General features: G+C 40.0%; 1 protein-coding gene across 1 annotated transcript in view; it reads right to left on the reverse strand.

Annotated features, from left to right (window-relative positions):
• The window catches only part of syn2b (synapsin IIb), a 69,935-nt gene extending 44,010 nt beyond the window's left edge, over positions 1-25,925 (reverse strand). Inside the window, exon 1 of the mRNA XM_041033792.1 lies at positions 25,483-25,925. Within this exon, the coding sequence (XP_040889726.1) occupies positions 25,483-25,925 (443 nt within the window). The remainder of the gene's footprint in view (positions 1-25,482) is intronic.
• Positions 25,926-27,501: the final 1,576 nt, after the last annotated feature.

Consider the following 27,501-nt stretch of genomic DNA (forward strand, 5'->3'; position numbering starts at 1 on the left):
AATTTAAACTGTTTTAATGACTGCTTTAACTGACATTAGTGCCTCAATCACATTGAACATGACATTTCACATGCATTTAAATATGAGTTAAATGAAAATATTACATCAAGCAGAACAAGGTAAATTATTTCAGAAGGGAATTTGATTACTTTGGAGAGGTCAGTGCCTGGACCGATTGATCAACTAAAATTTCACAGTGTGCTTTCATTTGTAACAATGAGTGCATATCTAAATGGGCACCAATGCACTGAACCACCTGATGAACACGCTTCCGAATGAGCAGACACACTTCTCATTCATTTGCATCATCAGCTTTGCACCTGCACTAAAATGGTGCCCAATGTGTCCTTGGTGTTGAAATTTAAAGTTGTTATTTTGCTGTCCTGTTTTTTTATCTCTTACTCTCTATGTATACTGGATCTTTACCCCTAAAACAAACATAAATACTTCATTTATCAGTACTCCAACAGTATAAAGTAGAATAAAAGATACTGATATACACCTGTGCCATTTGCACCTTGTACTAAAAGAAAATATAGCGATGAAATCTTTGGCAATTTATTGCTCCACTGCACAGAACACTATCAATCCTCTGCTGTTCCTGGGTATTGGCAGTAATCCAGACCTTTAACTAGCCTGTTCATTTTCCAGTCGATTCCTCAATTACTGTTTTTCAGGAATAACATTGAAGCCTGTTTAAATGTGAGTGAAAACCTCCTCCACCTCACCAGACCCACCAGAGGGGTCTCACGAACTACTGTTTATTCAGACACTGAAGAGATAAGTCAGAGCAGTTTCAGAGGGATGGATTTTAATATGGATGTCATGTAGGAAACAAGCTTTCAAAGCAGGCGATACATTTGCATAAAATGTTATGCAAAAAGTAGTTAATTCAAAAGTTTATTTAAACAGTGTTCAAGCACCGTAAGTGTAGTCATTAATGATAAAGCTAGAAGGCCTCTGATATGCACCAGCTGCAGGCGAGTGATTTAACATGACTTCATTTAGTTTTAGCTTTTTTTGGTCATTTTTCAAGAAATAACAATAAAAAAGGCTCAGATTTGTGTAGTAAATGTTTTTTTTTCTGCAGCAGTGATTTTTCATCTGGACAGGTTATTATTATCAATAATGAATGTTTCTTATCGGTTCCTAAATCATTGAAACCTTAAGAATTACAGAAATTGAGAATATCTCTAATTTAATTTTAATACAATTTAATACATTTTAATCTATTCACCTTCCTGAGATTTTAGAAAATATGAACAGGCAATCTCCAAACTATTTCTCCTACTGATTTATGTATGTAAAATCTCTATTTTCAGAGGAATTTTATATTATTAAAGATAGAAACAGAGGCAAGTGTGATCTTACTTATATGTAAGAAGAAGGAGCCTTTGCTTTATCATCTATGTAGGCTAATACATGGCAGGTCATCTGTGTGTAACAGCTGCTAGTCATAATAACATTTTTGAAACAGCACTACAGGGCATTATACAGGGCATCTGCAGCTATTCATTGCTGTATCAGTTCAGTGTTACGTTGCATTTATCCGGGCATCATAGCTTATGGAGGCTCCAAGTTACCTAATTAAGTGACTTAACAGATGATACTGTTTTCCTTCACTGGTTCGTTTGAACTCTCCAACAGAGAAGAGGGGCATATGAGAAGGTATTAACAGTCAGAGGGAGAGAGAGAGAGGGAGAGGGAGAGAGAGATAGATGAAAATAAACATGAAAGAGCTGTCTCAATTTCGAATAGATAAATTAGTCTGTTGACCCGGTGAGAGGTGGAAACGGCTTCCATTGGGGTTAATAGAGATTAAACCTGAACTGCAAGTCACTATTTATCACTGCAAGACAATTAAAATATCACACTCCCACACACAAACAGGCACATACATTATAAGGAATTATATGAATATTCAGATGCCTATAGTTGTTTAAATCCCTGCTAGACAGTCCACAATCCAACGAGCACAAATAAATAGTGTCACGATTGTTCATCTGTAAATCACAAATTAACACTTCATTTAAAGTTGAAACCTGTAACTTTAAGCAAGCGTGACCTGAGAAGCCTCAACAAGCTCATGGAGAAAGCTTTCAGACATGATAAATGTACCACTTTGTGTGTTTACAATATCCTGCACCACATAGACGGAAAGATTAATGATTTATCAATTAATCCGATTTGGCTCGATTTAATGCGACTTGCAGTGTTTGTGGGTGGGAAGACGTGTCGCTGAAGTAGTAACTCCTGCTTGCTGATCAGGCTCCTGTTTGGAGTGAGGGTATACAGTGAACCTCTTTATGTGGGCTTGTAAAACTTCAGGTGGACAGAAGCAGCTGGTGACATTTATTTATCAAAGGAGACAGCAGTTTGGACCCCCTCCAATGCAACACTGTCAGAAAAACAGTAGCACTAATCGTTGTTCAAACACTATGTTTATATTTACCTGATGAGCAACCTTTTATGTAAACTGTCCTCTCTTATAAGTAAAGGTGGAAGCTGCATAATGTCACAGTACCACTCTTAGTGAGGAGTGTGGATTAGATGATTGGAGGTATGAAGTTTCTGACTTTGGCTTCAAACTTCCTAAACCCACATCCTGCCAAAAGTTGACATCAGTTTGTTTTAAGTATGAGCACAATTGTTCCTTGACCTTAACCTAATAGTATTAGTTGCCTAAACTTCACCAAATCTTAACCGTAGAGGTGGCAAATCAGAAAAAGCATCTTGATGTCACCATGACGTTGCCATGCAACCAGCACAGACTCCAGTAAGTCACTGTGCAAAGACAAGGAAAAAATCCCACACATAACTTCCCATTCATACACCAGTCTTTGTCCAGATCAAACAAACGAGATAAGTTGTTAATTAATGGGCTTTAGAAGTGCTTGTAGGCAGATTTTGTAACCTTTGGACAGAGCCAGGCTGGCTGGTTCTCTCTGTTTCCAGTCTTTGTGTTAAACTAAATCTCTGCAAGAAAGCCAGTAAGAGTAAAGTATAACTTGTTGGTTCGCAGTAATTACTTAGAAATTCTGAGAGAAAAAAACAGAACATGTCAAGATCACTTTAAAAAAAAACTTTTTTTCATGCTGACAGGAAACTAAGTAAATTCAGTTGCCTTGGATCACATCGCGCAAGTACTCTTGCCACAGGGATACATCAGAAACAGTCCAGAGTTGTGGTGATCCATTGTGTGGGGACACAGTGGAATCACTAAATTGAACAAAATAGGCAGATAGTGATTCACACAGTCTGTTGTGTGTCATCATTTGAGCTAAGATCCAAAGCAAAAGACTCATTAAGACTGTTCAGCTCTGCATGCACACAAAGCGCATGCGCAAACACACAAAGTCCTTTAATGTGGTTTCCCTCTTTCATTGTTCTGCATAATGGCTTGTCACATATTGGCGATGCCAAAGACCTCTGCTTCTTTTTGGTTCAGTGCAACTCATTAATTGCATCTTGTAGGACACCCGGCATTGTTGTTGTGTGGGTGTGAACGAGTGTGTGTGTGTTTGTGTGTGTGTGTGTGTGTGTGTGTGTGTGTCAAGAGATAGGCAGAAAGAGTTTAAAAGGAGAGACAGAGTATCACACTGAACGTACAGAATGTCAATGAGACGTTGTTTGTGTCCCTCCCTTCTCCCTCTGAAAAAGGGCTTATAGAATTAACTACACGGAGAGTTTTTACATTTTCAATTCAGAGCTTGAAGTGGATGATTAAAGAGAGTTTTGGGGGTTAGGACTGACACATGGGATCACGTAGAACGCACATGCATTGCATGTATTATTAGTAGTGTGTGCTGGCACAGAGGAAGTCAGGAAACAGGATGCATACTAGAGAGAAGAAAACAATAGACAGCAGAGGCCATCCTGTCCCACAGAAAGGAGCACAGGTGAAGGAACCTTATTCCACTTTATCAGTTCATCTTCCCTGCCTATTTTCACTGCTTCCTAACTACAGCAAAAACACAACTCCACTACACTTCAAAGTGAGTTTTGTTCAAGGCAGATAGAATTGTCTATGGATTCAGTTTCTAAGGGTAGATCTCATTCATTCATTCTTTCATTATCGTAGTAAAAATTCAAATCAGCCGACCCGATGAATTTGAGGCGGAATCTGAGGACAATGAGCAGTCAGAAGATCGTCTATGTAATCCAGCATCAGACCATGCAAGGCCTAGTGAGTGATTACTAGTGCTTTGAAATGAATTCTTGAAAAAAAAATGGCCGCCAGTGAAATTTAGCCAAGATTGGGGTGATGTGTGAAAAGCATGACTCATCACGTACAGAGGACTCAAATCTAGTTTAGCTGTCCCAGTGGTGACTCACTAAAGGGCACCCTGGTCTGGAAGGGTCAAAGAGTTTGTGATAATGGAACTGGGAACAAGACCAACTTTATCAATTTACCGACTTTAATAACATTTGTTGTACAGCAATACCCTGATAACATTAAGCTAAGCGTGGCTGTCTCCTTTTCTTAAAGTCTGGGACCTGGAGCGGTTATGAGCTGTTCTAAATTTGTTTGAAAAAATTCAATCAATATGATTTCTTGTGATTTTTAAGTAATACATCAACATGTAGGGTTTAAACCTGATTTTATTCATACTGACAGTATTAATAGTATTACTTCATAAAACTAACATATATTGGTAATAAGTAAGTGTTATAGTAATGTAAAAATATACATAAAATAAATAACTCATAGAGGTAATAGCCATAAAAATACAAGGACGTAAGCACACAACTGGTTGACCACAGGGGCACTATGTAGTATATGCAGTTTGTTGACTAATCTAATAGTCTCTAAATCCCCATGCTCCACTTCAGGCTGTGGCATACACAATCAGTGAACAAAAGGCATCAAACACATGCCACTGGAAACAGCAGTCCCACTGAGGTTGAATGGCCTTACTGTAGCTTCACATTCTGCATTCTCATTACCAAACAAGCTCAGTACCTCTGCTGTCATGCTATATTAACTGCATTTAAGCTTTGATTTATCAGGATATTCAGGCTCACCTGTGCACAAATAATAAATGAGTCAGGGGAATAGTGTAACACAGCTGTAGAATTTAGTGCAAACACATACTATATGTACAGATTTTCCTGCTGCATTTGAACATCTGCCCCTGTATCTGAAGGCACCTCGGCCTCGCCAGCGTGACATTCTCACTTTCACTTGCTGCCCCTCCTCCCTTTCCTTATCTTACTCTTTCACTGGACATCTCTCCACACCTCAATCTCTATTTCCTCTGTCCTATAGCCTCTCACTTTGCCACTCTCTTTCTATCTCCTCACCAGCTCTTTCACCCTCTCATCCTCCTGTCGGTCTCATACTGTGTGTGTGTGTGTGTGTGTGTGTGTGTGTGTGTGTGTGTGTGTGTGTGTGTGTGTGTGTTGAGACTGTCGAGCCATGACATGGCTGAGTGCACCAGCCCTGGGGCAGTCATGCGCCGTGGTGTTCAGACGGACGCTGGAGACACGTGTCTCAGATCTTTCCGGTTACCATTCAGCACAATCCTGTCTTTTTTTTTATTAACCCTTTATTCTCACACACATGCACACACACTTTCTCTCCATGCGTTTATTTTTTTTTTAAGTCCTTCAAGGCCCTTTTTTAAAAACTGCTCTTTGTTGCTTTGTCAGCATCTCTTTTCAACCTGTCTTCCTTCATTTTATTTTTATCTGTCTGTCTCAGCTCACCATGTCCACCTCTAAACATTTTTAAAATCCCCACCTCCTTCACACTTTGGCAAATAAAAGCATGTCCTTGCAGGTGTTTTGTCCTCTTTTCACTTCCGATCATCCTCTACTCCCATTTTACTAACAGCTAACGACTTCACAGAAAGGAGGTGAAGCCCCATACCATCCTCCTCTCTCCACGTTTTTTCTTCTTCTCTCTCAAATCATGGCTTCTGCATACTGGTTAGAATCCCCTCTCTTCAGTCTTTTCTCTCTTCTTCTCTCTTTTAACGGCTGAAATGTAATTATTCTTTTTGAATACTCATTGGCCACACACACTGACAACACCACGCATGGATGCTAAATTTTCTGTTCACTTGTGTTTAGAAGCCAAGGGCTTTAATAAATAGATTGTATTTTCTCATTCTGGCATCTATTTCCTCAGGGTTTTTTGTCACTTATGAAAAATCACCATTTAATAACAAAGCGGTAAATTATATCTATCTCCTGCCAAACAAAATGGTTACACATTCATTTCATCAGTGCATATAACGTCTTGCCTTGTGTATTATTTGATTTACACAAATAAAGGAGAAGAAAATGACTCTTGACACCTCTGATGTCTTAATTGTTTCACAGAACATGGACTGTTTTGTTTGTGTGCATTTTGTCCACAAGATCTGTGTAGAAATCAAATGTCATACAATAGTTTCCTTTACTGTTTGTCGTTTTGGCACTTATGAAGCTCCTGAAGCTTTTGAGAATGGAATGTATTTCAGCTAATAACCTTTCTAAACATCAGACTTACTCAACTACTGTGATATGTTTGGCCTTTTTCACAAATTAAAATGAAACATTCACTTCCCTCCAAATATATCAGCAAATACACATCAACTTGAGGCCTTGCAAATCACAAAACACTGGTATCAGCTTTAAAAAATGCTCCCGTCTTCTCCCAATGCTTCTGGTTCATCTTCAAACTAGTTCATTTCTAAAGTTAATGAATTTCATTCAAACTTGCACAAGATTTATCTAAAGCAACATAATCAGAATTTGCAAAATACTGACTAAACAGTCACCAGAATCATTTATCAGCTGTAGCTGATAGAGATCTTTTTCAGCAGGAGGAATTTTCCAAGCTGTCATAATATTGTAAATGTTCATGTTTGTATTTTTAAAGCACTTTAGGGACTTCTCATCTGTGTTGCCTTAAAAATTGGGACTGAATGCTCATTCTTGGCTTATAATTAACTTTTAATCTGACTGTTTGCTTCTAATAAGAAGCCTCTGACAGCTGTCACACCAAAGGTAAATGTGGACTTTACTTGTAGGGTGAGATGTTTGGTAAACTCTGTTAAAACAAACTCCTCAATAGTGAACTGATGGAAGATAAACACAAAGTATGTGCATAATTGTGATTTCCAAAATATTCAGTGATTCAGCCAGTATGATAATTTCGGCCTCTTGTGAGGAAATACCTAATAGCGTGATGTGTTGCAGCAGAGGTTCCACTGGTCTAAATTAACACTAACATTAATAAAACAAAATTATGTAAAATGTCCCAGGGGAGCAAACACATTAATTTTCCCTGACCCCTCTGGAAGGGGCAGCTCTTTTAACTGTCTTGTTAATCACAAATGTTTTATGATTTTAAGAATTCTGTAGCTGAAGGAGAAAGAGATTTATTATTTTCATCTATTCAGTTTTTAGTTCCTTACTGAAAAATTCTCTTGGAGCTCAAGTATATTTATATCACAGTGAAATAGTTCTGGTGTCCAAGTCCAAAAAAAACAACAGCAGCAAAAAAAAAAAAAAAAAAAAAAAAAAGGCAAAAACACAATCTGTTGCTGCATAAAAAGGGACTGATAATATCATAAGAAGAACATTATTTAGATCCAGCCTTGGTGCTGATTTAATTGCAACAAAAAGGTAAAATGAAATAGCTGGTGATATATAGGAAAGGATAGGAAATAAATGTGTCCCAGTCAATTAGATGTTTTCCAAAATTGACTGACTCCTGATTTTCTTGAGATTTTGAGAATGATAATACACTGTCCCACGATAAGAAATATTGTAGCTTGAAGAGGATAATTCCCTCTGGGCTGCCTCTTGTCTCTTTTATTAAAACTCTACGTCACAGTGAAAAGCATGGTGTACCCATGCGTGACACTATATAGCCACTGGGCTGAGGAGGTTATGGATAGGTTTGATGATTAAAAACGGCTCAAATAAGCAGGCTGGGCAAAGAAGCAGATGAGAGATGATATATAAGACACACTATCAGGCTCTTGTCTTGTGGCCAAAAACCAGTGAAGTGAAATGTGGTTCTTTTAACAGACTGGACCCCAATCTGGCCTGGAGGAACACTTCTCACACCAGTGTTGTCCATGATAAATTGTTTGCTATTGAACACCGGAGGGTTAAGCAAGAGGGTTTCTTTAAGACAGCAGCATCACTCCAAAAAACCCAACCTCCACAGCAGCTGCACCACCTGTGAGGAAGAGACTGCAAGCAGATGATGGGGCCAATCAAGCCTCGTCAATACCGCCTTAAGAGCTGAGGATCTGCCAGCTGGAAGTCAATGTTTTAAGGATTCCTGCGGTGTTGGACAGAGCTACCCACTATTTCACCAGAGCGTCTTCTCTGCCCTTTACTCCTGTCAAATCTTACACTAAGGCAAGTGAATGCATGCACAGCACAGTATTTACTGCAGCTCCCTATCAGCAGCAGCAAACCCTCACTGTGGGTGTTTGAGACGAGCTCAGGAGGGAGGATATTTTCTGGTCACGACTCAAAGGCAGCGCACTCTGCACGTGCAAACACGTTCGCGCGCACACAGGAACACATGTTTAGCTAAGCGTTGACGTATTCCTGCCATAATTCTTTACGCCATTTTAGAAAAGTGCTTGTCACGTGACTTCCCCTGAGGTGTGTGAAATGCGAGGATGTGAATGGTGGATATATGTGCAGAGGGCAGCCTTCAGCGTTACAGCATACACACTTAGTAACTGCAAACCCTCCCACACAAGCCCACACCTAGAGTGCATACGCATATGGAAACAGACACACAAGCATGCGCACACACACACTTATCTACAGAGAACAGAAAGCCGCCCCCTCAATTACTTTTCAGGTTTAAAAAAAACATCTTTGACGCTTCCCTTCTTCTCTCCTAATCTCTTCAGCGTGGCAGTAATTATTCCTTTAGAGCAGTGGCGTGCAATGATCGAAGAACCAACTACGGCCCCCTCAATCCCCCTGCCCACAAATCACCATCTCTATGTGCAATTCAGCTGTGAAAAATGGACCAGACTAAAAGACACTTTTTCATGACAGTAATAGTATCAAATCTCTCTTAAGCTAAGGGCTTGTCCTGTCTCATGATTTTGTGCTGTCTGTCTTTCCTTTGCTGAAACTCTCTCTGGCATCTTGCTGTAGTCTGCCTGAACATCTTCACCTTTCTGCACTTCTGGCTGAAAAAGTAATAGGATTATCCCTTTGAACTGACATTAGACACATCAAATGTGTAGTTTAGAGGAACAAACCTCGTAACCAATCACCTTTATGGTAATCTTCAAAATATTTACCATTAGCTGACAATGACAAGCTCCAGTGACAACGCAGAATCCTGTATTTTCAGTCTCAATATGCTGTCTCAGACTTCTAACGATGGCATACAGTAGTTCAATTACCATTGATTTATGAGGCATTTGTTTGCAGACAGGATGAATAACAGCAAGATGTGCGGAGACATTGAGAAAATTACTCCCTGTTAGAAAAATGACTGAAAAGAAGCAGGACGACAAATAGGGTTGAGTTGTGTTGTTCTTTGTTGTCTGTGTCAAATGTTTCCAACACCAAATTTTTTACATAACATCATACACCAATAGCAATATACTTATACAGAGTTCACATGGCTGCTGAAGTTGCACTGCTGAACTTAATTTGCACAAATACTGTATTTGCACAATTCACTTATATAATTTCAGGTACTGCAGTGTATACACTGCATTTACCTTTTTTTTTTTTTTTTAAATGTCTGTAATTCTTTACTTTATATTTTATTTGTTTCATTAAAAATAGTTTGTTACCTCTTAGCCCGACCATGTGCTGCTGTGATGTGAATTTCCCCTGGGGATTAATTAAGTCTCATCTTATCTTGTGTGATGGAATTAAACTAGATATTATTCTGCCATTGAATATTTAATGCAATTTTGATAGAGAGCTGCGGCTTATTCAATCAATACATTATTAGTCTTGTTTGGAAACAACTGAGAACACTGAAAGCAGGTTTGAGTTACACACAGTTACACGGCTGGTACAACATCAGGTATCATCATATTATGAGTGCTTAGTTGTATCCCTCTCTCTGTGTATGTGCATATAGTAAGCGTGTGCACGTGTGTGAGTGTGTGCACTGTTTGTTTTTATGGAGAGTGGAGAGGAAGCGATCTCACGTTTGGCCTTTGCAGTTTGTGGTGTCTCCATATTGACAGTTTGACACTTACACCTACTACTGAGTTGCACGTCATGGGCGAGCTATGCACCATGTGTGGTGTGTGTGTGTGTGTGTGTGTGTGTGTGTGTGTGTGTGTGTGTGTGTGTGTGTGTGTGTGTGTGTGTGACAGAGAGGCGGAGAGAGAAACACGCAGCGAGTAAAAGAGGGTTATTCTGTCTGTGTTTGTGTAATGCTGAAGCCTTATTTGCAGTTTAGATCTACAGAGTCAGGACATTTTGGTAAAATGAGAACATTTTAGTCAGTTCTCACTTCTTCAAAGGACCATTTGTTAATTAACGGCCCGCTCGCAGCAGCATTTATGAGCAATCAGTGGATTAGCTGGTAGGCAATGTAAACTGCATGGTGCTTTCATGGAGAGTTGTATATATTAGCTTTGTTGCATAATCCAGTTTATTTTCCTGCTCCACACAAGAGATGGAGCAAATTTGGAGCCAATCATGAGACAGAAGTCTAGTTATCCAGTTGTTGATCAAGAGCACAAATACAGTAGTCACTATCTCACCAAGCCTCCTACACCACACACTGTATTCATAGCATCACTTTCTGATATCATTAGGCACTAAATTAGTTTTTGGGCTCCATACTTGTGTGAACCATGTGTTATGTTCTTCTGGCCTTTATTTATATGCTGGCTATCTGATTATCGTTGTAAAGGATGCGGAATAGGAAGTGATTGGGTCAGGGTTACCGCAGACCATTAAGCCAGTCATTGATAAGGAGCCACACACAGTTGGCGGGGACGTGGAGAGGCAGCAGCTGGTTTCAGCTGAACATTCTGTTGCTGGCTCAGTTCATTAGCAGCTGCGGTTTAACTGACATCGTTACAGCCACCATTCAGATCAAGTCAGATCAGTGACCAGGCAAATACTGACTGACATCTTTTTCTCTACTGTACTCACCAAATACCCTTTGTTGGAGCATCATCAGCATGCACTCTTTTCAGACACTATGCGTATATTTACTAGATGAATGGCTTTTTTGTACTCTCTAAGGGGACTTGATGTTATTCTTCACTGCAGCAGCCTTGTGTCAAAGTGTCCCCAAATGGGGAAGAACCCCAAATTGTTCCAGATGGTCAGGCCAGCACCTTGCATGGTAGCATGCAGCGATTGTGTTTGTGTGTCTACATGTGCATGAATGGGTGACTGACAAGGAAAATTGTAAAGCACTTTGGGTAGAAGCGCTATATAAATGCAGTTTATTTACCACTGTTTTTTCCTTGAAAATATAACTAATTTGACAGTTTCTACAGTTTTCTTGTCACTGCACTAATTTATTTTAACAATACATTTGGTCAAACTCTTGTTTCATCATTGAATTTCCAATATAGTTCAATGTTTCAAAGGCAATTCGCTGTCTTCAGCCTTATTGGAAGTGTGTTTAGCTCATTGCACAGCTGTGTAGCTACATTCACAATGAGGGCAGAAGAATAAAATTTGTGGTAAGACGCTGTTTCAGTGATTAAGAGTATGGTTAGGGGCCAAGGCAAGCAGTATGTCAAAAGACCTCACAAGTGTAGAAGTGCCAATATGTATATGTGTGTGTGTGTGTGTGTGTGTGTGTGTTAACTGTGTTAATACCATATGGTCAACTGAGCCATTTAATACCTCAGAGAGTTATTGCTTATTGGTACGCTGCAGCTGGCTAAACCCCTAAAAAAAAGCCGGGCTAGCGAATCAGGCCTCACTGAATTTAAAGTCACAGCTATATTCAGATAGTCCCACTTTCCACTTCTTCACTGCCTCTGTACTATAACTATAGCGATTGCTGTACAAATCATATTTTCATTCCATACTATTGAGGCACTGTGTGTTTACTTTAGAGAAACAGCTTTCCTAAACAAAGCATTTCTGTTCGGCTATTCCAACAATTCAGAGAAGAAAAGGTTTCAGCAGATACTAAATTTGGCAGGCACTGCAGAACTAATGGTGGATAGATGCAGGGCGGGAGACAGCCTCTGTACTGTATACATGTGTATGTGTAGGGTCTGCAGTTTCCCTGTTGCTGTGTGGTGCTTTATGTGCTCTCTGTTGATGGCATGTAGCCTGCTGCAAAAAATGATGACAAAAACACTGTAGAACCAAGGTCAGAGCTATCTCATTATCTGAACCACTTCATCTTTCACAAAACACTTTATCTGATTAATATCACAGTGAAGCAGCAGCCCCTGTAGAACCTCACCTTTCAAACACTCTGGAATTTTATCCCACTAATGTCAGTGAGATTTTGGTTGATATGACTATACAGTATGTACCCACAGATGATGGATAGTTGTCATCCTGTAGAGGTTTTATGACAATGTTGGATTTACTGAACATTGCTGTCATATTATAAAGTACCTTAATGTGTCTTTAAATGTATTTACAGCACAATGTTGTCAGGTACAGTGAGCTCAGTGCTCAGCCATGGAAGTTAATACATCAAAATAGAGAGAAGTCTGAGACATTTTCCAGAGTGCCCCCTTTTTTGACTTTTGATAATTTGATCTACTAGAAAATTTGCTAAATCACCATAAAGAGTGTGTCTGTGTCACAATATAGAATTAAATATACAGTGGAAGAAGAGTTTATCTGTCTCACCTGCCCTTAATATCAAGAATTAATAGTTAGATTTAAGATGATAAAAAAGCTCCTGTTTCTGACAGATATCACACTAAATCATGAGATTGATAATCTTCTGAAAATTCTGTGACATTTTCATACTATGTACTTTGGGTTTTTAATCATTTACAAGACAAACTTCATTTGGAAACTTTGCCTTCATATCAGACATTCAAACACCACATTACGCTGCTAAGTTCTTATTTTATTGTGATGTGAGTGCTGTAAATCATTTGTATGTGTTCTTGTGTGACTATGTGTTGATTAGACTATGCTGCCATTTTGGCACAATCTGCTGTCCATCTCTGGAGACTTCCTGGTTTTAAAAAATAAGTACTAGGCATAGTAAATGTTTTGTACTGTATCCCACTATTTGTTGTCAAACAAGGTCCCACTTGGCAACTTATGTGTGGGCAACACCAAGAGTCAGTAGTGAGCCGAGCAGCTCAGACTGGCTTTAGGCCTATCGGATCCTTTGATGGATTGGAGCCTCTCATTATATGGATTAAACTGAGACAGCAAGAGAAAGCAAGAAGGAGGGAGAGAAACAGACAGTAAGAGATAGTTGCCGAGGGAAAAAAGCCCAGAGCCCTGCTTGATATAGTTTCTTGGTCTACACCATGAGCAGCTAATGGTTATGGATGGAATGACAATCTTTCCCTCTGCTGAGCTAATTTTCCCTCCATCTTCGCTCTTTCAAGTCTGTCTCTCCTATTCTACTAAAACCAGCTTCTTCTGTCATTATCTCTGTTCTCCTATGTTTTCCCTCTTTTCTCTCTATTTTACCCCCTTACTCCTTACTTCCTCTGTCAGATACCCCTGATTCCCTGCTGACTCCAAAACTAACAGTGCTTCACATCGACCCTCACTTAATGAAGGACAAACAAAGGCAGGCTGAACTTCCTCTTCTCACAGCTCGCAGACAAAAGGGGATACACCGAGCAGACATGACTCTCGATCTAAATTCTGCCAGAGGGGATCCACGAAACCTCAGAATTAATCTGGGAAACCCTCAGCCTTGTGTTTAATAAAACAGCAGACTTATATGCAATTAGGTAGCTGCTTCTTTCCAAAGGTCTGTGCAGTGCTCTGAGTCCATACTGGGAAGGCTCAAGGGAAAAACCTTTGCTCAGTCAGCTTATTGCATTGCACTGCTGCTGAGCTGATCAAATTACGTGTACTTTCAGTACAATTAGAGTATAACTTAATGGCATAAGCTGCTAGATACAAGGAACACTCGGCCTCATGCAAGAACCGCTCCATGAATAAATTCATTCTCAAGTGGCACATACAAGAGATTCAAGATAATATCTGACATTCATCAAATTTCACATACTTTGAATTTTCTATTAAATACGAACAAAATTCACGAGCAGTCCAGATCAGTTGTTCAAGACATGTTTAAAAAACATTATTTTGACCTGAAATCATAATACCTTAATCTGAACTAATTTAGAGTTTAAATATGATGCTGAAATTAACTAAAATGAAAGTTATAACCAAAGCTTTATACAAAATTAATATTCTCTTCATCATATCATCATCATCATTTATAATTCTAAAACCATTTAAACATCCATTCATTTAAACATCCCTGCTCTGATGGCACGTCAGTAATAGCTGTATTATTATTTTTTAAATTATTTCTGGCCTTTAGTACCACTTCTGACACTGCTAAACTTGTTATCTTTTTTTCCAGATAGCAGGGCTAAAAGCTCAGCAATGTCAAATTCTTCCTTTTTCTCTTTGGTAGCATTTAAGTTGGTGACATTCATCAGGCTGAAATTAGTAATTTATGACCAGTCTGTCCATTTCAGAGAGTTTGCTGAATCTGACTTGGAATAATTTATTAGGGAGTCTCAGAAAAAAAACTAGGATAGCATTCAGTAGAGCATTTACCTCCACCAAGTCCAAATACTGACAAAAATGTCAAAAAAAATGCCTTCAATGTTAAAGAAAGTGGCCCTTTAAGGGGCAAGAGCCGCACCAAAATTTAATTTCATTTTTCCCTGGTCCATGCCCCATCCCTCCACCAAGTTCAGTGCAATTTGGTTGTGTACTTTTTGCGTAATCCTGCTGACAAAAAAAACAAACCAACAAACAGGGGAAAACATAACCTCCTTGGTGGATGTAATTAAGGGAGCTTTAGGACAAGAACACAAAAAGGCCCATTGAGTCTAATGTGGGTACAAAGTGCAGTCCTCTTATTAATACGTAAACAAAAATGTGGAGTGGTAACTATGGTGCAGTAAATGGTCTGGTTTTGTAGGGACAATTTCACCACATAATAGAAATGGCTCAATACATGTTCGTGCTAATCCTCTGAGAACAAGTCAAGCACAGACGAAATGTGTTGCACCTTGAGTACTTTTAACAGGCTGCAACTGTACACTAATGACCACAACAATACAGGGCATATTGTGTGCCAGTCTCTAAAATGCAAAACAATCTAATTAGTATGTTTCCATAGCAACTAGGACAGCAGAGATGAGCATGTGTGTCTTTGTGTTGCTGCTAGATCTGAGATAAACAGAACTTTGACAACAGGGAGATGTTATGAAAGCAGTGCAAAACCACTGTTGTCGAGGCTTATTTTCTTTTTTTTAATATTTGTGTTTATGAGAAAAAAAATACAGTTAAGAAGTTGCAGTACCCCAGCTGCTGTGCCCATGATGCAGTCCCTCGTGACCTGTGCTCAATTTGGTCATATTAACCGAGCAAATAATCAAATAATGAGGTCAAACAATGTGTCCCCCTCACTTGGACCATTCATTTAGATTTTTGTTAATATGGAGAGTAATAATATACATACCCTGCCTATGACATCAATAACTCCTCCTCTACCTGCCGAAATGTCAGAAATGTGTGATTAATCAGACAGGACAGTCATGTCTATAAGCCTGGGGGACAGTTTTATAGCTTATCATCCATCTTATAAATCCAATTAGGTAGAAATAAATAATTAACACATGTCAATATCGAAATGGTGCAGCACTCCATATTGTGTGACTGTGGGTGTGCATGTGCCAATGTGTTTCCTGTGTTTGTGGTGGTCGGGTTTTGTGTGTGCCTATGCTTTTGTACACTTGTCCATATAAAGTGGAAGGCTGCACAGACAGGGAAGGCTGCAGCCTCAACACAAGCTTGTTCCATAGTGATATTAATCATTCATATTCGTTGAAGTTGAAAGTGTTATTAACTACCTACAGCTGTCCCCCTCAGTTTTTGGCTTTACCTTTTACAAGGACATACAGTGTCAGTTCCTTTTACACAGAACACCTCTCCAAGTGGTCCACTGTTATCACAAACTGCACTGGATGTAGATGCTGGCTTTGCTCGGCTGTAATTAGACTGGAAAAATTTGTTAAATATTTGTGTTGACATAACAACTCCCCTTCCTCTGCTGGTGATATTATCACGGCAAGTGCCAACACATTCTTTTCTCGGTATCTTTCTCTCAGATAGGCACACACAGACACGCTCTCCTTCTTCAGAAGCCTCATAAGCGAAAGGAAAATGCACGTCTGAATTAGTCACGTCAGATGGATGCTAAAGGAATATTAGTGTGACATATAGTCAGAAGAACTTTAATTGCTCCATCGGCGCAGTTATGACTTTCAATTGGCTTTAATTCTACACATTGCTGGCACAGTACTGAGCCAGTCCATTTCTGTATTAAGGAGTTAAGCGGATGTTGTTAGCTCTACAGAAATACTTCATTTTCAGTAGTACACAGTAGTACACCCCTTTTGTGTACACAATTTGTGAAAGCAAACATATCTGTATTTTGGCTGATTCATAGCTATGTCCTTGGCAGTGATGAATACAAAGAAAACGTACTTGACACCTAACAACATAATCTTGTGGAGAATCTAGAGCCCGCTGAGATTGCGGTTGTGAATTTATGAGTTTGTGAGTTTCCATCAAGTGCTTTCATAACAAAGACAAAACTACACACGGGGACGTTCAAAAGGATCAAGAGAAAATGTCCAATTTGATGCATGTCCTCCTGCACTATACTAACTAATAAAAAGAATTTGAAAAAAACTATCAAAAGTGAAAGTGTGCTTACTAGTTTTGTTTTTGGGGGTGGGAGTGAGGGGCCGGCCTTTATTTGTTCATGTTCATGCCATGACCACTATCAGAGACCTGGCAACTGGTTGTATTTGAGGAAATAGAGTAACATAAGAGATGCATGTAAATACATGAGGTCATTGATAAACTGACTGATTATTTCATGGTTCCTAACTGATTTTGTTGAAACTTGTACTTGTACAGTTGTTGTATTTCATGCTCATCTACAAAAGATAAAGTGAAATGTAGAGAGACAGAGACAGAGAGAGACAGACGGTGAGATGTGAGATGAGGAAGCTTAAATTTTTGTGTGTTTTGCATGAACGTACAAATTTGATGTCTCATTTGTCCTATTTATCCTTATAAAACTAAATGTGAACTGTAAACGCTTTGGTAAAATAACATCAATGCCTTTTTTTCAACCATAAATTTTCAAGATTATCGAAGAAGATTACCCGTTGCCATAGCAACTGTGGTCTAATTCACCAGAGGTTGTGATGCCGATTGGTTTCGTTTATGGCTCTCTCAGGTATCTGTGTGCCTCATGCACAGTGACAGGATCATCTCTGGAATACTGCAGAGGAGTCAGTGTAGCACTAAACACAAATATGATCAGTAATACTAATGTCATAGCTGACAAAATTTCTCTGTATTATTGTAAAAATGGCATTTCCTAGTTGCCCTTTTCTATGTTTTTAGCTGTAAACAGTAGACAGTAAAGGTCATTCTGTTGGTAAATCAACCCATTGAGCTGTTGAACCCAACAGTCTGACTGTTTCATCACCTCTAGTTTATCTTGGCACAGAGGGTTCTCTGTGACAGAAATCCTAAGGTTTGCTAGATTTTACATTATTTGGGTCTCGTTAAATTGAACTATTGATTCAACGCAAACCTCACAGCATTTGCATAATAAACCCTATGAATAAATCTACACACGGCCTCAGCAACAAGCTCGTTGATAGTGCCTCCTCATCCACTGAAGAGGCTGTTTAACAGAAGAGGACTGGAGTGGTCTGTTTGTACAATATGCACATGCTACAATTAGATTAAAGGTCAAAATGCACAAAGATTAAATTAAAATAATCTTGAAATTTCTGGCCTGTTTGCTGGGGCAAGTATCTTACCAGTGGATATAAGTTGATTTTCACATCATATTATTGATTACTAATGTGCACAAAATGCATTTTGAATTGCAGTACTTTCATAATTTTACTCTGCAATTTATTTAATCTCACTCTCAAGTAAAATACTTTGCCTTACCTCTGTGGTTTAAAAGTATATTACAGACATATTTTTGATTATAAAACATTTTAAGCTTATTAATATTCAATGCATGTTTATTAGTGACGTGTCATGTATTGACATGAGATATGATATTCTGTCTCCCTCCTGTATTGGTGCAATTTTATTTGTGGGTAAGAGATCAGCTTCATTTGGGCTGTGGCAACTTTTATCTTAACAGCCTGTTGAGGTGTAAAATTATGAAGATAGCACAGGCAGTAAGTTCTGTCCTTGCAAAATGTCTGCCACAGTGTAGAGCATGGAAATAACAGCAAAGTCATGAATAACTAAAGGGAAACATACTGTATACACACACAAACACACTGATCTACCATGACATTAAAACTGCTTACTGGTTTTAAGGTCATGGCTGATTGGTGTACTTACCAATACACAAAGGGGATATTTTCCTTCCTGTCACATCCAAATTAGCTAAAAGGCTAACTGCTTTTCTTGACATAAATGTAATGGGTGATCTTTAGTCCTAAAGGGCCTTAAGGATAAAAGCTCTTCCTAATGCTGGTTATTAGTCAATCGGTATTGACATAGACAGTGCCACAAATCTGCCTTCAATAGCCTGGCCCTGCGGGAGCAAGCACTAGCCTTCTATTAATTAAGGTATTCATCACAGATACAGTATGGAATACATGAGCATATATGAAAATGCTAATCCATGAAAGTTGCACAGTGCAACCAGCATATAATCACATAGGTTTTGTCATTTGCAGTTGGAAGGAAACCCACCAAATGTTGTTTCTGTGCCATCCACAGGGCTCAAAATACCACCAGTCTAATATGACAACAGCTGAGAGGTACAAGACGTTGGGAGGTCGAAACCAAGAGCACCCTACAAAGTCAACATGACATTGTCACCAGCTGTAATAAGGTCAGTTCTCAGGCTGTGTGTTTGGAAATGCGACCTGCAGCTGAGAACTTTAATGCCACTGATAATTCCTAATCATCAAGTCAAATCTACATCCAGCAGAAATCAAAAGGACTCTTGAAAATGATCTGACCCGTTTTCTGTTTATAGTGTATGTACTGTCCTGTATGTGGATTTGTAGTGTTAACCATGAACTACTTTATTCTCAAACCACTGTTCAAAACAAGGGACTGCGTATCACCAAAAACTGCTGAATTCTGTGTGAAAAACTTTTTTCTATCATGTATAATCAGATGACAGAAAATAGAAAGAGAATACAGGTGCCTGTTAATGTGTGTGTACTGTATGTGTGAGATGTTGATGGAAATACACAAGGCTCCACCTCCCCACCTGCTCTCACTGTGTACTCCTGTCTCCACCAGCAATGGAGAAAATTAGATCGAGTTTTTTTAATGCACGCTTGAATGCAAGCACACAGGCGCACACACGCACGCACGCACGCACACACACACACACACACACACACACACACACACACACACACACACACACTGTATATACTTGTTTACACTCAATTCAGGTCACTGTCATCATACCCAAACTGTGACTGAATAAAAACTGACTGTTGTCAGTCGGTCGGTGACTATTGGATGGACTGCAATGAAACACACATGGTTCATGGACATTCATGGTTCTAAAGGAACGTATCATTCTGACTTTAATGATATCCTGACTTTTCCCCTAGCGCCACCATGAGGCTGACATTTATGGTTTTGATTTAAATGTCTCAATAACTGTTGGATGGACCTCCTGGATAAACTGTAATCACTTTGGTGATTCCCTGACTGTTTATCTAGTCTCACCATCAGGCCAAATTATTAAGTTGTCCTATATTTACATAATACAATAACACAAACAAAATTAATGACCTTTTTTATATTCTTTAATTAGCAAATGTTAGCATGCTAACATGCCAACTTAGATAGTGAACATGATATAAATATTAGATCTGCTCAACATCGGCATAGTCATGCTGAAGCATGTTACCATGCTGGCCTTAGCATTAGCTCATTTCACAGTCACTGTGCCGTTAGTGTGGCTGTAAACTTGTGTTAGTGTTTATGCTTTCCAGTCAGTTTGTGGGAAAAGAGCTGAGTTTTGTTGTTACTGCTGCAGCTAGAATAGCATCTTAAAACAATGTTTATACTACCACCACTTCTGTGAAGCAATTTCGATTGCTGCTACTTGTTGGCTAAGCAGAATTTTTTAAATACCAACCAGTAAAAGCTCAAGCTATAACTGCAGGGCAGCTGAGTGACATTCACATCAACCCCCGCTCATCACAGAGCTGTGCATCAACCTGCAGCCAAACCAACAAAACCCTCCTTTTTGAGTCATATCGAAAAAAAGCAACAGTCCAAAATAATCTCCTCTGATGGGCACTTACGCAATATAGGTGGTAAATACACTCACTGGTACTCGGGCAGAAAGTGCAGAGTACATTCTCAATAGATAAATGGAGAGATAAAGAAAGGGAGAGCAAAAAGAGGGAGGGAGAGACGCAGACAGATACAGTATAGAGAGCAAAGGAAAGAGAGCAGATGTGGCCTTTGGGCTGAAACTGCTGAATCACCATGTCTCTTCTCATTACTTCATCACATCGTGAACCCAGAGCACTTTCTCTGGAGCCACACACCGAGTGACCGTCACGATAAAAGGCAGAGGGGCGCAAAGAGATGGAGAAAAAACACACATATAGAGAGAGGGTGAGACAAACAGGAAAGAGCGTCACACTGACATCCAGAGGAAGTAATAATAGGGAGATTCCCAGATCTTCTCTCTCTCTCTCTCTCTCTCTCTCTCTCTCTCTTCCTTAATCCTCCCTCCTCTGTGCCGATATCACCTTGAACAGCCCTGGAGGACACTGTCTCTTCCCTCACCCAATGGGCCCGGGTCTGTTACATAAAGACAACACAAGGCTACTCAAACACACAAACACTCACATTCTGAATAGCCTGAAAATACATTCGCTCTTTCATCTTTGGCTTCATTGCTGGACTCCCATTGTGGTCTCTCTTTGTGGCACAGTCAGAGCGGGCTGTCACAGTAGCATTGTTGATATTTGAGAGCTTGGAGAATGAGCCGTCACTTGCACAGAGACTCATGATACCTGCTGCTTATGCAACTGCCTACCAGAATTTAAAAGGGGATGCCAACGTTATTTGGAGTTATAGCCCATTTGTATCCGCATGTCTAGCTTCCCTCAATTTCCAATTCATGCAGTTATTTCAAGATGCAAAGTTAAGAAGGATTTAGAAAGGGACATTTAGGAGACAGAGGAAGTTTAATTCCAGGAAAAAACGAATAAAGGTAGAAAGGACTGAGAGAAGACAGACGGAGCAAGAGAAAGCAAACGAGTCATTGCTTCTCATTACCATCATCCATTCCGGACATCTCAGCCAAACCCCTGTGAAGAATATTTATTAGCATGTTTTATCTCATTTAATTGTAATTGACAGCTGGAAATGACCAATACTAATTGCATGCCCTTCCCTTTTAGTCTTGCCATCAATCTGTTCCTCAAACAGTTCTTGTAATTGACTGGCGTGGGCATAAAATGGGCTTTGTTCATATTACATTCTTAAATGACAAGTAGTCTGGTGGTACTGTGACACTATAAAACTGGGCTGATGGATTACTTCATAGAAACCCCTTATAGAGCAAATATGTTGCCCAGATTGAAAAGTCAAATTTAAGTTTGGTTTATTTACCAAAGATTTCAAGGACCAAATTTTTGCCTGATCAAATGGTTGTTAGATTTTCTAAATATTATCATACATTATCAATATCATACATTTTAGAATTGATTTTAAGATTGTATTATTTACTTTTAAAGCACAACTTGAACTGTCCCCACAACACATGTATCCATGTGTGGACATGTATACTTTATATACTATGTATACTACTATATACAATATTTTATTTTTATATTGTTTTAATATTGCTATATTATTGTTTTTCCTTTTGTTTCATTTATCTTGTTTTTATCGCTTTGTGAAGCACTTTGTAACATTTGTTTTGAAAAGTGCTATAAAAATAAAATCTATTACTAAAGATAGGACAGCAGAGTCACTGCCCATCTTCTGCCACCGGCTGAAAACTCCCTCAGACTTAAGGGAGATTTAGTGCATTTATTGGGCTAAAGTTTCTGCCAAATTAATTTAATATAGTACCTCAGAAATCAACTGTGCTTTTTTTTTTTGCACAAGAGCTTTGTGACTCCATGCAAAATGAAATGAAGGCTCTATCTTATGATAAGAGGATCATCAAGTAAAAGTTTGGCTTCTGCCTGGTGCTATCTTTAAAAACAATGCATTTTTGTGTGCACGTATACCAGCAACATCAAACAGACAACGTGCGCCTCATGTCTGAATGATCAGAATATAACCTCAATGTGACTGACACACAGAATCATTACACAGGGGGAATTTCCACTGTGCTTTTCTGTTTTCCATATTACAGAGAACCTCAAGTCCCTCTCTTTGCTGAGTGGAAAATCAATAACATTTAGCAGAATGCCTCTCTGGCCCAGATGCTTTAAGGGAAGCTCTGTCTGGAAGCGTCCCCTCCAAAGAATAATCATTAATATTTATGTCGAGCTCTCTGGGTGAAAGATTGTTTACAAACAAAATGGGAGGACTTCTGAAAATAATGTCAGTGAAGTTGCAAATTCATTACATTTCTTAAATCATTCTTAAATTATATAACTTTCTTGGCATCATAGAAGTTGACCTTGTCCTGCAGCAACTTTTATTTGTATTAGAGGATTTAGTAACTTTTCTGGTGTGGGCCAAGGCAAGGGTGTGGCAGAGACTGTGCAAGAATGAAAATGAAAACGTGCATTTCTAGCTTGGCTACATCAGCCTTTACACAGAACACATTTGTGTTGTAACATGAATCAGCAGTCATCACAAATTCACTCAATATATCCATCGCTATATAGGCTGTGAATGTCTCACAAATGTAGAGTAATCATATTCTCCCCCTTGTGAAACCACAATACATCATGTGATTCAAACCACGTTGTTAGTGGTTGTTACAAATCACTTAAAATGGTTGTGAAAGGACAATAGAAGGCTACAGTAACAACAGGCTACAAAAGGCAGCTGCAATGTGTTTTTACCAGCTATGTAGTTTTCACTGGCTCATGTGTTCAGGCAGGTGCAAAGCAGTACACGCAGACCTCTTTTCATCTGTTTCCAGTCAGATTTGAGTTTACAACCCAAATTATCAGAGCCTAAAAAAACCACATTATACACATACATTTACAAGAGAATGTAGAAGCAGGATTGCATTAAGTAAACTCTTGCATTCAGATGCCTCTTTTCTGAATGTAGGCTGCAGTGTCTCACATTCAGACTACGCCACATCGTGGGTGGCAGCCATCCAATCATGAACCACCAAAACACTCACAGCAAGAGATACAGGATTACCATAACGTAGAGCTGCTAGTCACATTCAGTCAATACGGTCTAGTGGAACCTCAATACTCATGCAAGTACCCACACATGCATAATGTACCCTAGAGACAGAGATAATCCTGCGCTGATTGCAATGAAAATAATATCCACTGCACTAAAGTCCACAGTGAAAACCATTCAGTCCATTTTCAAGCCCCTGTAACTCAGACATACATGGCACATGTTCATTTCAAAATAGAAGCCAGTACTACAGCTATAGCTTGTATTATGACACTGGAATACTGTACAGTAGTCCCTGAAAGAAATTGGAATTTGTGCCAAAATAGCTAATAGTGACTGAGCATTTAGCTGCATGTGACACTGCTGTCAGACACTGAAACCTCAGTATCAGGCACCTGCAATGGCAGGATCCCAAAGAAAAATGCATGTGTATTCTTTCTGGACACTAAAGTATGTTTAATTATATTTTTTACACCAAAAATTTACTGACCCAGATTTGGAAATGAATTTTCCAGTTTATTTTTGCAACTAAAAGGACGCTTTTGAAAACAGAATAGAATCAGCTTCCAAAAAGCATAATATGGCCAAAATCATAATGTATATATCACCTGTGCATAGTTAACATATAAAACATATAAAATGAAAATATCAATTCAAGTTCCACCTGTTCATTTGTCTCCTTTGTTGGAGCTTTTGACCATATCACATGGCCTTCATTCTTGACCCCTCTAGGACTTCTTGTCTGTGTTAGCTTAAAGGCTTGTCATTTCAATGCTGGCCTTGGAAACCTCAAGGTCCACTTACTCACTTGTTCTCTTATGCTTTTAACCATATCACACGGTTTTTGTTTGCAACAGTCACGACACTCAGCTATGTGGGATACAAGACAATAATTGCCATATGAGTACACTCCATAATGTCCATTAAATTGAAAAGGTCAAAAGTGTTTCATGCGGCCACCACTTTATCACACAGCCATCAATTCAAGCCTGACAAGATAAAACTGCACCTAGATAATGGCAGCAATGAATGGCTGTAAAATTCATCATCACCATCCACACAGAAAATCTTTACACTCTGAAAATGTGATTTGCAGGGACGGAAAGCAGCGAGCGGGATAGCAGCATTATTACAGAGCCAAGGACTTGCATCTGACATGTAGAATGCTGTGTTTTATTCACAGCTACATGCTCTTGTATGAACAGTGTATGATGTACGAAGTGATAGTACAAGGATAATATCCTGTTAGCCAACTTGTGCTGTCAAGGGATGGAAATACTTACTCATAGCTCTCTAATACTCAGACAGACACATTTATATATGCATACACACACACGGCGCAACAAAGACTCACATGAACACACAAAAAACACAGAGACAGGTGACAGTGCTGGGTGACGGGATGTGTGAATCCGAACCCCAGAGAGAGAGAGACGCTCTCCTGTCTGTTTAGATAAATGGAGCTGTTTCTATTTTGGGAGCAGCTTCAGCGAGAGGAGAGAATATATCTTAATTTAATGACATAAGGCACAAACAAACACAAAAGACCAAGACATAAGGATGTAAGAATTCATTTCACAATTCATGTATGATAAAAATGAATCATAATTATATTTGTGTGGCTACTCTATTGGACAATGTGAACCATTTAATCATGTTGATCCCATCAAGGACTGCACAAATGAACCAACATCGTATTTTAAATTAGTGTCAGTCAGGATTTACACCAATGCACCCACTTTTAGAATGACCTGTTTTTAGAATCAACAGAATCTCATGTTCCCTTTGGCTGGCTATAAACCAAACGCATTTGTAGAGTATCCCAAAAACTTAGAGACAGTGAGCCAGTTTCTTAAGGGTGCACCAAAATATTCCAATTTCATTCAGTGACAACACTCAGCAATCAGCCAAGTGGACGACAATCATGAAAGCTGCTTGTATCATAACACTTACCACTCATGCTGGGGCTCATCGATGACCAACAGGATCTTGAACTTCTTAGAGAGGGAGGGAGAGGGGGCAGACTGCTCCACAAACCCGGCGGCGGATGCAGCCGTCTGTTTGACCACGTTGGTGATGGAGCTGAAGGAGCTGAAGAAGCCAGAGGAACCACCGGAGGAGGAGGACTGGGCTTGTTGAGGCTGCTGAGCCAGCTGGGAAGGACGCCGTTCCTGAGCTGCAGGGGAGCTGGCTGGCGCCTGGGATGGTGCTGGAGCTTTGGTCGGGGACTGGGCAGGGACGGGCGCCGTGGCAGGGGCTGCACCCTGCTGGGAAGGGGAGGAAGCGGTGGGGGGAGGAGGAGCAGGTGGGTCCGGCCTCTGGAGGTCTGTCATGTAGCCATTGGGCAGGTTGGACATGAAGCTGCTGTCAGAGAGACGGCGTCGGAGGAAGTTCATGTTTGCGGTTGAAAGGTCGGGCTCTCAGTCGATCGGTCAGTTGCTCTCTAAGTGTGTCTCTGAATTTCTTGGCTGAATGGAAGAGAGCACAGACAGAGATGGCAGAGAAGGTTACAGAGACACACGGATCAGAGGTTAGATGAATGACAGAGAGTAAATCAGTCCAAATGATCGAGGGATAGGTGACGGAGAGCTGCTTCAGTGTTGGAGGAATGGAAAGCAGGAAGGAGAGGATGGATGAAGCGATGGATACGGCTCTGGTCCAGTCTTCAAGAGACAGCTCTCCAAAGCGCAGCTAAGCCAGCAAAACAGCACGCGTGTATGTGGTGTTCCTCCTCCTGAGCCTCACGCCTCCTCACAAATGCGTGAGTGTGACGTGTGAGAGTGCGTGTCTGAGAGAGAGAAAGAGAGAGGTGTGGTGTGGTCCCCCCTTTGGTGAGGTGCTGGTGCTCTCCCCCCCTCTACTCTACTCTGCCTGCCTGCCTCCTGAGCTGCTGCAAGCTGAATGCGCTCAAGAGATGCTGCTCTCTCTGCTTATCTCACCCTTTCACTCGCTCACGCTCCCTCTGCCCTTTTCTTCTCCCTCACTCACTCTCTCACTCACTCGGCACGCTCAGCGGCTCCCCACCCCCCGCCTCCTCCCCTCTCCTGTCATCATCCTCCTACATCATAGGCTACGTGTGTGTGTGTCGTGCTGCATGCAGCCTTGTAGCGCTGCGTGCCGTGTGCAACCAGTGGAAGGGGTTTCCTGAGACCGTGCATAAGGTGGAGTTCATGGATGGAAACACCATCCACCCTGCTCTGCAAGCCCAACCTCTTTCACCCGCCAGCCCTCCGTCCATCCATTTTTTTTGTTACATCCTTCTCCACCTGTCTTCCCTTCATCTCTTTTCCCTCCATTGTGGGCTTATGTATGTGACAGTGATGACATTTTCTAGTGGATTCATTCTCCTAGAACTGAAAAAAAAAACCTCAGAGAATGTTCTTATGCCAATATTTTGCCATTAAACGCATGTAGCAGAATGGAGGGCAGGGCTGATAATTTGTAATTTAAACCATTGTGATGAAGAAGTTTAGGTAGATTAGAAAAAGGAGGAGAGTACAAGGACAGACTCATTTATCCCCATCGACTGATTTAATCAATCAAATGATTCCCTCCAGTGGAACATGTTGTTCTTCAATAACGTGTCCTGCTCTGCAGACTAAGAAAGCAGCACATGAAGGTAATGATGGCGTTGACCACAGGTAGCCAAGCTGGAGGAGACCCTGTAGTGATAAGTACAATATCAGGTGCATTTTGCATCACAAAGATGTCTTTAATAACTACATATTTACAGCCAGGGAATCTGAAGTCTTAGTATACCTCGATTTCCTAGCAGAACACTTGAAACCAAATCAGATAACCACACATTCAAATCCATACATATTCTCTCAATTAAAGAGTAGATGCAGCTTCTTTTCTACGCCGCCGTGTGCTTCAGACTATTTGTGTCTGTGTCTATTTTGCTGCTTATTCCTAAACAAACATCTCCTCCCCATGCCTTGCTCCATTATACATTCACTATTTCAGGGCATG

Source organism: Toxotes jaculatrix, chromosome 3 (genome assembly GCF_017976425.1).
Source record: "Toxotes jaculatrix isolate fToxJac2 chromosome 3, fToxJac2.pri, whole genome shotgun sequence".
Taxonomy (NCBI): Eukaryota; Metazoa; Chordata; class Actinopteri; family Toxotidae; genus Toxotes; species Toxotes jaculatrix.